The sequence below is a fragment of the Lycium barbarum genome, chromosome 5, assembly GCF_019175385.1.
Source record: "Lycium barbarum isolate Lr01 chromosome 5, ASM1917538v2, whole genome shotgun sequence".
NCBI lineage: Eukaryota > Viridiplantae > Streptophyta > Magnoliopsida > Solanales > Solanaceae > Lycium > Lycium barbarum.
In genome coordinates, this window is record NC_083341.1 from 700,173 (window position 1) to 713,747 (window position 13,575).

At 36.5% G+C, this 13,575-nt stretch overlaps 1 protein-coding gene across 1 annotated transcript; it reads left to right on the forward strand.

The window, feature by feature from the left end:
• Nucleotides 1-6,041: 6,041 nt before the first annotated feature.
• On the forward strand, nucleotides 6,042-13,532 carry LOC132640014 (proteasome subunit beta type-5). The gene is made up of 8 exons (XM_060356419.1): nucleotides 6,042-6,177; nucleotides 9,873-10,002; nucleotides 10,113-10,242; nucleotides 11,128-11,234; nucleotides 12,133-12,267; nucleotides 12,349-12,452; nucleotides 12,890-12,990; nucleotides 13,118-13,532. Exons 2-8 carry the CDS (start codon nucleotides 9,886-9,888, stop codon nucleotides 13,243-13,245), a joined length of 822 nt encoding a protein of 273 aa, XP_060212402.1. The 5' UTR covers nucleotides 6,042-6,177; nucleotides 9,873-9,885; the 3' UTR covers nucleotides 13,246-13,532.
• The last annotated feature ends 43 nt before the right edge of the window (nucleotides 13,533-13,575 follow it).

Sequence of the window (13,575 nt, forward strand, 5' to 3'; positions counted from 1 at the left end):
TATACACAAACTCCAAAAATCTATCATATATATATAGTGTAATTTTTTGCCGAAGGTGTTGGAGTGAACACCCTGCCATACCCTAAATCCGCCCTTGGTTGCTCTACCCTAAACCCTAACTCACGCCTATATAACAGGACGCATGTTCTCTTGAAAAGTCATCTCGAGTATCCCATAAATTATAAGTATTTACAAAGAGAACAAGACACCAAATATTGTCTTTCAAATTCAAATACCGAAGTGATGCCCGACGTTCCTGGCTATCAAATACGTCATAAGGAGGTCGAAATCATCGTACGTTCGAGAAACACGCCACTAATGCCCCTCGAATTACGAAGAGAAAATCAGAGAGAATAATCAAGGGAATAAGCAAAATTGTACCCGCTAGGGCTAGGCATAAATATCGAAAATTGAAAAATCGGACTGAACCGAATTAATTCGGTTTTTCAATTTCAATTTACGTTTTCAAAAACTTCGGTGTTCGGTTTTTAGATTTCGATTCTTCGGTGTTTCGGTTTAAATCGAAATTTAATATATTACCCCAAAAAAATTAAAATAGTTCATGCCCATTAAGTTTAAGCCCAAAAAAAACCAATTGTAATATCCTTAACAAAAGAATGTGACTAGGATGTGTCTTTAGGATTAATGTATGTCATTTATGTGTTTTCTTAATTACTCTTACTCTATGTATATAACACCTAGTAATCCTACATCATGGTTATGGTTTTTTGTTCTTGTGTATCCTGTTTGTTTGATTTTGATTTCAATTTATCAATTTTATGTTTTATTGCTTTTGAGAATATGAATTAGTGTAAATGGAATCACTTCTAATATCATATCAAAAAAACTGAAACCGAACCGAACTTCAAAAAAATCGAAACCGAAAGAACCAAACCGAACTAGTTTGGTTCGGTGTTCGGTGTCCACCTTCAAAAAACCAAAACAGCCAAACCGAAGGTTGAAAAAATCGAACCGAAGAACCGAACGCTCATCCCTAATACCCGCGCTATTTATCAACAAAATATTCCTGTTTCTTTATATTTTATTTGTGATTTGCAGTCAGTCTCTATCACTTTGAAATTTGTTGCAAACAATATTATTTACAAGTCATAACCCCATATTGAATATGTATATTGGGTTTTAGGGGAAAAAAATTATATATATAGAGAGAGAGACAGAGAGAGATTTGTTTAAATTTATTTTGTGAAATAGTATCTGATAACACCCTTTACCATAACATTCAATTTTGCCATTTTTAAAGATTTTGTCTCAAATTTCGCCATTTTTTTTTTGGTGTGTGTTTGTGTGTACACGTCTACCTAATTACGACTTGTACAGAGAGTGGATTGCATTGCACTTACGGAATAAAAGATTAGGTGGGCAATGTTTATAAGAAGCTACCTACCTTGATCAAGAAACAACAACTGATAATTAAAGGCAGATATATGATTTTAAGATCAATACTTTGTGGCAATACAGATGTGTTCGATATGAGAAGCGGACCAACGCTAAAGCAAAGGTTCGAACACAAGACGGCGTAGTCATCCAAACCTTTAAAGTTCTACTTAGAAACTTGAGCACCCAACTGTCTTATTTGTTTTTAAGGTGCTTTTTTAATCATTATACCCAAATTTCATATATTTCTTATATAACTATATCTAGTCTACATCTGGTTTAATGGGTGCTAGAGCACCGCTAAAGTATACATAGGTCCGCCCCTATCGATATGACAAAAGTCATCTTTCGAAAAACGTTCTTAAAACGTTCTTATTTTTTGAAAAAATATTTTCCGGACAAATATATCTTTATATTTTGTTGGAGAGTGAAAATTATTATTCGGAAAAACATTTGTTATAGATTGACTTGTGTTATCTATAGGTAACATCAACGAACAAGATCGGCTCGACCGATATGATAGATATATTCAAACCTTATGAAGACAAGGAGGATCAAATCCGACTATTGTCGTTGTGTTCTTATCTAGTCTGTCACTTTTTTTGAGTCAAGTGTCGTTAATATTGAAAAGGATCTGACGCTCGAGCCTTAGACTTGATTAACTAAAATAATATTAACAACCTAGATAGCGTTTTCAGAGACCGGTAATGATGTGTAACTATTAGTTAAAGTTATGAAATTAAAAGTTGAGATAATTATGAAGAAAGAAGACTAAATTGAGAAAAAACAGTTTTCTTCTTTTAGTGAAAAATATTTTTCTTGAAAAATATCTTCTAACAACCAGTCTTGTAACAACCACACACAAAAATTAACTTATTTTTTGATAAATTTTTTTGTGTCTTACTAAACACAAACTGTATGTGAACTCAATTTCCTGAATAATTCCCCCACTATCTTTTGACCTCATCATAGCAATTTTGAATGAGTCAATACATGAATTGGGTCTAAACCAAGAAAGAAGTTTTCATCGGCTTTTTCTTTTAAAAAATCTTTTCTTGCTATATGTAACTTTGAAATGTGAGTGGCTTATTTTCAAGGTCGGTCAGCAGATATTTCTACCTTTATTTTAAATTTAATGTTGTGATATTGTCATGTAGATAGGCTTAAGAAAGCATATTGGCGGTTGGTTTTATTATGGATGGATAATTTAAAATAAATAAATAAATATAGCAATAAGTTGGTAAAATAAAATATAGTGTGCTTGTTAATTAGATTTCGTGAAGTCTTGCTAAACTACGACCACATAAGTTATTGTCCATTTGAACCTTTTTGTCATTAGAGGGGTTGGTGAAGTTGGAAGAATAAAAATATAGGGGGTTGGTGAAGGGACCAATTCATACTTATCAATTTCTTAAGGGGGCACCAACATATTTTATTTGGATATTCTATTTTTTTTTTTTTTGAACATTTTATTTGGATATCTTGTTTAGCCATGAGAATAAATAAAGAGCAATAAGAATAAGAAGTGAATAATTCAAGTATTTGTAAAGTTTTGAGCTCCTACTTAATTTTATGCTAACTCACATAATTTAATCAAAGTTAAGAAAGTCTTCATTTACTGTTTAAAAGAGTTGCATATCTTCTAAGATTCACCGAAAGTAAGTAAAACAGGACATTTGTGAGACTATATAATATAAATGGAGGGAGTAATTTTAATTTTTTTGGAACTTAGAGTTATATTTAAAAAAATACAGAGGGTTGGTGAAGGGACCAATTCATACATGTAAATTTCTTGAGAGGGCACCATTACTTTTTTTGTTTTTTTGTTTTGGGCTATCTTGTTTAGCCATGAGAATAATAAAAAAAAATGTCCAGATACCTGACTGTAAAGCTGTTAACCGGTTCCAACCGGAACCGGACCGGTAACCGGTTAAGGAACCGGCCGGTTCCGGTTAAAAAATCGGAACCGCTTAACTGGTTCAGGTTTACCGGTTTGAAACTCCAAACCGGAACCGGTCCGGTTTGGAGTGGTTAAAATTTTTTTTTTTTGTTTTTTGTATTATATATATATTATAGTATTTATTAGTATATTATAGGTATATTTACATATGTTATACAACTTTATAATTAAATATTTACTGACTAACAGTCTAACAGCAAGTCAGCAATACAGAATAATGCTTTTCATATACATATATATGTATAACTTGCATATACTATATATATGTATAACTTAATATATATACTATATATATGTACTATAAACTATATATACTTATATATAGGTATAACTTAATATATATACTATATATACTATATATATACATATATACTATATATGTACTATATACTATATATCCTTTTTTTTTTTTTAATTTTCATCGGTTTAACCGGTCCGGTTCCAATTTCCAAAATATTGAAACCGGACCGGTAAACATTTACACGGTTAACCGGAACCGGTTCTACCGGTTCCGGTTCCGGTTCCGGTTTAACCGGTCCGGTTACCGGTTGCCACATTTACCTGACTGAAGAAAAAAATAAAAGGTCCTCTGTTGTTGATGAGAACCAAACAAAACTTTTTAGAACGTGAGTATTAAAAGTCACATGTGTATATGTCAATCTATCTTCAGATTTGGAACGTTATGTTGATTTCTTCTAAAAATAAAAATAAAAAGGGAAACTTACGTAAATATACCTTCGGCAATCTAATTTACCAAACATGACCGAAGTATACACTATCTATATATATATATTATACATTACATACTTTTTTTTGCGCGGATTGCCCTTCATTTGGGGTGGTCTTTAATTTTTGCCCTTCAAATTGGTAATCTTTAATTTTTACTTCTCGCCTAACACCCCGAGGTTGTTGGCGCACCCTAGCTCAGGTAAAAATAAAAATAAAAATCGCTAGGCAGAATTTTACAAATCTACCCAGCAAAATTCTGCCTTAAGGCAGAATTTGGGCCGCACAGGCATAATTCTGCATGTGCCATGTAAATTCTGCCTGAAGGGCAAAATTTAAAGACCACCATTTTGAGGGGTAAAAATTAAAGACCAGCCCCAGCGAAGGGTAATCTTGCAAATTGCCCCATTACCTATGCATATCTTGTAAACTAGATAATCGAATGGTATTTGGATGTAATTTTTCCAAATAAAAAGGCCATAAAAATTAGAAGCAATTCCATTGACACTAATTCATATTCTCAAAAGCAATAAAACATAAAACTGATAAATTGAAATCAAAATCAAACAAACAGGATACACAAGAACAGAAAACTATAATCATGACATATGATTACTAGGTGTTATATACATACCGTAAGAATAATTAAGAAAACACATAAAGGACATACATTAATCCTAAACAGACATCCTAGTTACCTTTCTTTGTTAAGGATATTTAATTTTTTCAATTTAAGTGGAAAATTAGGGATACAAAATAGGACTTATTACAATTGTTTTTTTTTTTTTGCTTTAAACTTAATGGGTTTGGACTATTTTAATTTTTTTGGGTAATGTATTAAATTTCAGTGCGCGTTTGTTTTTTCGGTCCGATTTTATCAAACTTCGGTTCGGCTATTTCGGTTTCGATTTTTTGACGATGGACACAAAACACCGAACCAAACTAGTTCAGTTCGGTTTGTTGAAGTTTCGGTTCGGTTCGGTTCGATTTTTCGATATTTGTGCCCAACCCTAAATGTAAGCACTTAAATGGATGGAATAAATTACATAGTTTGCCCTTCAAATGGGCCGGTCTTTAATTTTTGTCCTTCAAATGGGCTGGTCTTTAGTTTTGGCCCTTTAGCAATCAGGCTTATGTGTAGTTGGCGTAAGTTTCTTAAGGACGCAACGCATAACTTGTGGGTTATTATGATGTGAAAATATAAAATTTTGACCAGCGAAAAATTTGACTGGCTTTGAGGGGAAAAAATTAAAGGAAAAATTGCACTTTTTCCTTTAAACAGACTGGTCTTGAATTTTTGCTCTTTAATAAACAAGGCATAACTTATGAAATATTGATGCGAAAATATAAAGTTAAGCATGGCGAAAAAGTTGTTTGTTATGAGGGACAAAAATTAAACACTGTCACAAAATAGGGATTAAAGTGCCAGTGACCCAAATTAATGACTAGCAAAAAATCATTTTTTTTGCGCGGATTGTCCTTCTTTTGGGGTGGTCTTTAATTTTTTTCCCCTCAAATTGCTGGTCTTTAAATTATTCTTCGCTTAAAAAAATGACTGAAAATACCTGAGATTCTAGGTTCGAATCCCCGCTCAATTAAAAAAAAAAGCAATGCAGCAAAAAGTAAACCTTATGCGGTAGACTTTTTCTTAAGGCATAACTAAAAGTTAGGCAAAGTCTTCCCTCTCCGGCATAGGTCCTATGTAACTTCGCTCGAATACGCATAGGTTCATAGAAAACTATGCCTTGAGAAAATATTATTATTTTGACTTTACTGCATTTCGAACCCAGAACCTTGGGGTATTTTCGGCCACCTTTTTAAGCGAAAGACAAAAAGTAAAGACCAGTGAATTGAGGGACAAAAATTAAAGACCAGTCTGTTTGAAGGCCAATCGTGCAAATTATCCTCACAAAATAGGCCAAACGTACAAATGACCCAAATGGAAAACAACCAAATGCTGGCCCAAATTGCAATTCGTTTCAGCCCAATTTCAACTTCATCAATATTTCTTCTTCAACAAGCTAATACCACTTCTAAATTGCTCTTTCATATTTCTCGGGCGAATTCTTCACCATCTCTTTCTCCAAAATTAATTTGTAAGTGATTTAAATTTAATTCATTAGATTTCATCTACTATATAATTGTTTTTTTCCCCCCAAAAATTACATGTTTATACTAATTAAATTGTATGTTACCTAATTTTTGCGATTTAAGCTTAATGCAGTTGCTCGTATCTACTATCTTCAACTCGAACTATATATAATCGATTATTTTTCCTAAAAAATTTACATGTTTATATTAATTAATTTGTAAGTTACCTAATTGTTGCGATTTAAGCTTAATGCAGTTGCTCGTATCTACTATATTCAACTCGAACACTATATAATCGATTATTTTCCCCAAAAAATTACATGTTTATACTAATTAATTTGTAAGTTCTCTAATTTTTGCGATTTAAGCTTACTGAAGTTGCTCGTATTTACTATCTTCGACTCGAACTATATATAATTGAGTTTTTCCCCCAAAAAAATTACATGTTTATACTAATTAATTTGTAAGTTCTCTAATTTTTGCGATTTAAGCTTACTGAAGTTGCTCGTATTTACTATCTTCGACTCGAACTATATATAATTGAGTTTTTCCCCCAAAAAAATTACATGTTTATACTAATTAATTTGTAAGTTCTCTAATTTTTGCGATTTAAGCTTACTGAAGTTGCTCGTATTTACTATCTTCGACTCGAACTATATATAATTGAGTTTTTCCCCCAAAAAAATTACATGTTTATACTAATTAATTTGTAAGTTCTCTAATTTTTGCGATTTAAGCTTACTGAAGTTGCTCGTATTTACTATCTTCGACTCAAACTATATATAATTGAGTTTTTCCCCCAAAAAAATTACATGTTTATACTAATTAATTTGTAAGTTCTCTAATTTTTGCGATTTAAGCTTACTGAAGTTGCTCGTATTTACTATCTTCGACTCGAACTATATATAATTGAGTTTTCCCCCCAAAAAATTACATATTTATACTAATTAATTTGTAAGTTCCCAATTGTTGCGATTTAAGCTTAATGCAGTTGCTCACGTCTACTATATTCGACTCGAACAACAACAACAACAAGCCCAGTATAATCCCACTATGTGGGGTCTGGGGAGGGTAGAGTGTACGCAGACCTAACCCCCACCTTGAAAGGTAGGGCGGCTGTTTCCGAAAGACCCTCGGCTCAAGAGAGGAGAAAAAGAGAGGAAAAGACAAAAGGTTAGATATGATTAAGCGTATCGAAAACAATATGAAAACAAGAAATAACAAAACAAGAAAGTCATGATAAAAGGAGTATCAACTGCTATAGATAACTATGAAAATGAAACAATGGAAGTAAATAAATCATTCGAAACCAACAGATACTCGCAGAAATCAAGATACAAGAAACTATAGAACAACATAACTACTTTTAAGGGAGGATAAACGCGACTACCTACTATCCTTCTACCCTAATATGATTCCTCCATACCCTCCTATCTAAGGTCATGTCCTCCGTAAGCAGGAAATGCGCCATGTCCTGTCTAATCACTTCCCCCCAATACTTCTTCGGCCTACCTCTACCTCTTCTGAAACCGTCGCTGGCCAACCTCTCGCACCTCCGCACTGGGGCATTTTCAGCTCTCCGCATCACATGCCCAAACCATCTCAGCCTCGCTTCCCGCATCTTGTCTTCCACTGAGGCTATTCCAACCTTGTCTCGGATGACTTCATTCCTAATCCTATCACTCCTAGTGTGCCCACACATCCACCGCAGCATTCTCATTTCCGCCACTTTCATCTTCTGAACATGAGATTTCTTGACTGGCCAACACTCCGCCCCATACAACATAGCTGGTCTAACCACCACTTTGTAGAACTTGCCTTTGAGTTTCGGTGACACCTTCTTGTCACACAACACTCCGGAGGCAAGTCTCCATTTCATCCATCCCGCACCAATACGACGTGTGACGTCATCATCAATCTCCCCATTTCCTTGTATAATAGACCCAAGATACTTGAAACTATCTTTCTTCTGTATGACCTGGGTGCCAAGCTTCACTTCCACGTCAGCCTCATGTACTATATCACTGAACTTGCACTCCAAGTACTCTGTCTTGTTCCTACTCAACTTGAACCCTTTGGACTCCATAGTTTGTCTCTAAACCTCCAACTTAGCGTTAACCCCGCTGCGAGACTCGTCAATCAGGACTATGTCATCCGCAAATAACATACACCATGGCACCTCACCTTGAATCTGCTGCGTCAATCCATCGATCACCAAGGAGAATAAAAATGGGCTAAGAGCTGATCCTTGATGCAGGCCCATCACCACTGGGAAGTACTCTGAGTCTCCTCCCAAAGTCCTTACCTTGGTTTTGGCCCCATTATACATGTCCTTAATCGCCCTAATGTACGCCACAGGTACACCTTTAGCCTCCAAGCATCTCCATAGCACCTCTCTCGGCACTTTGTCGTATGCCTTTTCTAGGTCGATGAATACCATGTGCAAGTCCCTCTTCCTCTCCCTATATTGTTCCACCAGTCTCCGTACAAGATGAATAGCTTCTATAGTAGAGCGCCCCGGCATGAATCCGAACTAGTTCTCTGAGGTAGACACGCCTCTCCTCACCCTCATCTCCACCACCCTTTCCCACACTTTCATAGTGTGGCTTAGCAGCTTGATCCCTCTGTAGTTGTTGCAACTTTGAATGTCGCCCTTGTTCTTGTACAATGGAATCATTGTACTGCATCGCCACTCTTCGGGCATCTTAGTCGTCTTAAAGATGACATTAAAGAGTCGAGTCAACCATTCTAAACCTGCCCTGCCTGCAGTCTTCCAAAATTCCCCCGGAATCTCATTGGGCCCGGTCGCTCTTCCCATACTCATCCTACGAACAGCACCCTTAACTTCTTCAACCTTTATATTCCTACAATATCCAAAATCACGACACCTTTCGGAGTACTCCAAATCTTCCAACACAATATCTCTGTCCCCTTCATCGTTTAAGAGTTTGTGGAAGTATGACTGCCATCTCCGTCTAATGCGAGCGTCCTCCACTAGTACCCTACCATCCTCGTCCTTGATGCACTTCACCTGATCCAAGTCACGCGCCTTCCTCTCCCTCGCCTTGGCTAGTCTGTACAACTTCTTATCCCCGCCTTTGTCCTCTAGTTCTGCATACAGGCGTTCAAAAGCTGCTGTCTTTGCCGCCGTAACCGCTAACTTTGCCTCCCTCCTCGCCATCTTGTACAATTCCCTATTCGTTTGCCTCTCTTCATCATCCTTGCTGTCTACCAACTTCGCATACGCCACCTTTTTTGCTTCCACCTTCTCTTGAACTCCTCCATTCCACCACCAGTCCCCTCGGTGCCGACCCCGGCTACCCTTCGAGACCCCAGCACCTCTCTAGCTACTTCCCTAATGCAACTGGCCGTCCTATCGAGGTACACACAAGCGGACACAAATACCATGGTCGTCGAAAACAAACTGATAGGGTAGATACTCTTTAGGTTTGTCCATGTTAAGGAATTAATCATTATACCCCGACCTTCCAATTATCCTCAACCATTTTTGGTTTCTAACTCTGAAATATAAGCATTTGATATTAGTTGGTTTAGATTATCCCATTAATCCCAATGAGGCTATATCTAAAGGCTTCACCATTTGGTTTAGATTCTCTTAATAATTAATCATTTTTTTGGTCTACCGAGATTGTCAAGTATTTACAGAATGAAAATGTATTTGATTTATCAATTATTGCAGCTAAAGGTTATCAATGATGAAGATCGATTTTAGCGGACTTGAACCGAGTGCGCCACTTCGAAGGGAGGCTTCTGAGCTGTTTGATGGCATTCCGAGTTCTCCTTCATTCCAGCTTCCTAATGCTGCTAATGTGAGTCTTCCTACTTTTCTATGTGCTTAATTATATTCAGTTTATTGGGAATTTATCGAGTCCTAAAACTTTAACTGTGTTTCCGTTGTCTATCCTTTGTGTTCTTTCAGTTTGATGGTTTTCAAAAAGAAGCAATCCAAATGGTGAAGCCTGCGAAGGGAACCACAACACTTGCTTTCATTTTTAAAGGAGGTGTCATGGTTGCTGCTGATTCTCGGGCTAGCATGGGAGGATATATATGTAAACCCTTTTGCTCATTACTGTTTTCTTTATGATAACCAATGTGAAGAAATTCTTTAATTACATTTTCAACTCTGCTACTGTTATGACCATCCATTTGTCTATGGATCTTGTGATCTTGCTGCCAAGAGAAGTTACTTCCTTGCGTCCTTGCCAAATTAATGATATGGACTTGATTTAACCATAATCAATGGTCCAAGGGGCATCCAAGACCTAATCGTTTTCATGATTGAGTTTTTCTAATGCAAGTGAATCTGTATTTACCCGGTTTCAGCATCAAATATTATCGGGTTATAAAATGTCCACGTTCTACAAAAGAATTTCTCAGTGGCTTATTCAAGTATATCTCTATATCATATGCTACACCTTATTGAGTAGGGGTATGTTGTCAATGTCATTATAGTTATTTGTACAATGGCTAGAACTTGGAATTAGTACCTTAAGCATTGTGGTTTAGATAAATGGGGAAACAATCTGATTTGTATTAATCAGAAAAAGAAAACTTTAATTTGCTTCAATGGTTAGATGGTTGTGTGAAACAGCCTTCTCACCTTGAAAGGTGAGGGTAAGGTCTGCGTACACTCTACCCTCCCCAAACCCCACATTGTGGGAATTTACTAGTTATGTTGTTGTTGGTTAGATGGTTGTGTTATGGACGTGCTGCACGAGACATGTACTGTATATGTTTTATTTTTGTATGTGTCATATTTGACTGTCAAGCTCTTCATTGAAGGAATATGAATTTTAAATTTTAGGTAATTATATTTCTATTTCGTTTGGATGATCCAAATACTCTTCAAAGTGTTATTTCTTGATCTGTTGCAGTTCTTTTTATTTGGCTCATCCTTCTAAGAAATATGTTCTTTTCTTTGTAATATTTTGCAGCATCTCAATCTGTGAAGAAAATCATTGAAATTAATCCCTATATGCTTGGCACAATGGCTGGTGGGGCTGCTGACTGCCAATTCTGGCATAGAAACCTAGGAATCAAGGTATTTGGCTGTGAAGTACTTATGCTTCCTTTTGCTTAGAAACCTGGGAATCCTTATACTTCCAAGTTGCTGCATGTACCCGTTTTTGCCAGGAGAGTAGTTGATTTAGATCAATTCTGGACCTCTACATTACAGAATCTCTGTATTCTAGAGAATATTAATGCTTCTGACTGCATATATTTATTTAGGATGGGTATGTCTCTCCCTCCACTCAAAAGTTTAAAAGAGAAATTGTGAAAAAAATAAGGAGTAAGCTATAATAGGAATGGAAATATGACTAAATTGAATGGATAAAAGAAGAAATGACTGAATATTAAGTGGTGTTAGATTTGGGCTGGAAATGTTTATTGGAAAAACTATATTCGTTTCCTGTTAGCGCACTAGTTCCTTGGAAGTCCCTTTCCACTGGTTTTCTTCTAGACTAAGCCCCTTGTGGATGTTTCCAAGACATGGGAAGCAACATTCAGAAGATAAAATGCAAATGTGTAGCTTTGTGCTGCTTTGGTGTAAAGTGGAACAAATAGTTGAAGTTGAATCTTATCCTAGATGTGATAGATCAATAAAGGTTTAGAAGGATTAGACTAGTGGTGATCATTTATCTAATACCTTACTCTCTCAACAAAGAAACCTTTGTTGGGTCATCTTTCACTCTGCAGATTGAAGTCTCCCAAAGTTAAAGTCCAACTTTGTTTATTCCAAGTAAAGAAAAATGTGTGTGTGGGTGGGTGGGGGGGGGGGGGGTGAGGGGAGGTTACATAAATATGTCTATCCTCTAGCCCTGGTCCATTACAGAAGAAAGTTCTGCATCTTTTAATTTTCATAAGCGGAAGTATTATTATGGATACTGGCTTCATGCATTTTAGGAAGACTTGGTCACCTGTTTCTTTTCATGATTCAGTGCCGCCTTCATGAACTGGCAAACAAAAGGAGAATTTCAGTTACTGGAGCTTCAAAGCTGCTGGCAAACATTTTATATTCTTACCGCGGAATGGGTTTGTCTGTTGGAACCATGATTGCTGGTTGGGATGAGAAGGTAGTGAAGGATGGATGCTGGTACAGTTTACATAATGTCATATTCCCTTTTTCTTACTAATATTAAAGTTTGATTGTGCAGGGTCCAGGATTGTATTATGTGGATAGTGAGGGAGGACGGCTTAAAGGAAACAGATTCTCTGTTGGATCTGGTTCACCTTATGCTTATGGTGTTTTGGATAATGGGTGTGTGTTTTCTTCCACATTCTCCTATCAGCATTTCCATTGTTTCTCTAGTGTCTTGCTTCAGAGTGATTGTTAACTAGCATCGTCATGTCTGTATGACAAGTCAACTCAGTCGTTCGTGTATGGCTTGTTCATATTTAAGTGCTGCATGCACGAGGTCAGATGCATTTACCTGTTGGCCATACATGATCTCGGTGTCCTCTGAAGGAGAGAAAGTTGTGTTGTGCACCAAAAAATTGCGTTTTTTTTTTTTTTGGGGGGGGGGGGGGGGGGGGTGGTGTTGGGATTACAGCCTTTTCAAAATGACTACATAATTTATTGTGACGATGACTTTGGCAACTTACAACTCGTGTTTTGTGACTAATTAACTTCAGGAAACCACTGAACTCTTGCCTCTCCCTAACTCTAGTTTTTTTCTCTATGCTGTTTCACTTTAGATACCGATATGATTTGTCAGTGGAAGAAGCAGCTGAGTTGGCTAGACGTGCAATTTATCATGCTACTTTCCGTGATGGAGCTAGTGGAGGTGTTGCTAGTGGTACGTTTCTGGCATCTCTCATTTATAAAAAGAGGAAATACATTTTTAATTAGCTTTCCCTCTTCTATCTGTTGTAATTTTGCTTCATGGTCTGTGTACTTGGTTATTAACTTGTGGATCGTTTCAGTTTATCATGTCGGACCAAATGGATGGAAGAAGCTATCAGGCGATGATGTTGGAGAACTCCACTACAACTACTATCCCGTCGAAGTAGCGGCTGTGGAACAGGAGATGGCTGAAGTGCCAGCAGCCTGAGGAAAAAGGACCCTGTAATAGTGTTTGCTTATGGTCATGATTTTGTAGACCAGGTTAAATGTCCTCATCTTTGCAAATTAGAGAGACGTCAAAGTTTGTTTTTCTTCTCAGACTGTATTATGTTCTTGCAATCTGTAGAGGTCAAAATTTACTCACATCGGGGTGGTTACACCAAGCCAATAGATGCAAGACACGTGTCTTTCGTTCACAAATTCGTCACTTGATAATGGTTTAATTATATGTGTTCTCACTTAAATTGTTAACTGTTAAGGTCAAATTGTTTAATTTGTGGTCGTGCCTACTCTCGCATTTCTTTAATTGAGCATAATG

Coding starts and splice junctions, on each gene's coding strand:
- LOC132640014 (XM_060356419.1), top strand. CDS start 9,886: ATGATGAAGATCGATTTTAGCGGACTTGAACCGAGTGCGCCACTTCGA. Junction 12,453..12,889: donor TATGGTGTTTTGGATAATGG/GTGTGTGTTTTC, acceptor GTTTCACTTTAG/ATACCGATATGATTTGTCAG. Junction 12,991..13,117: donor TAGTGGAGGTGTTGCTAGTG/GTACGTTTCTGG, acceptor GGATCGTTTCAG/TTTATCATGTCGGACCAAAT.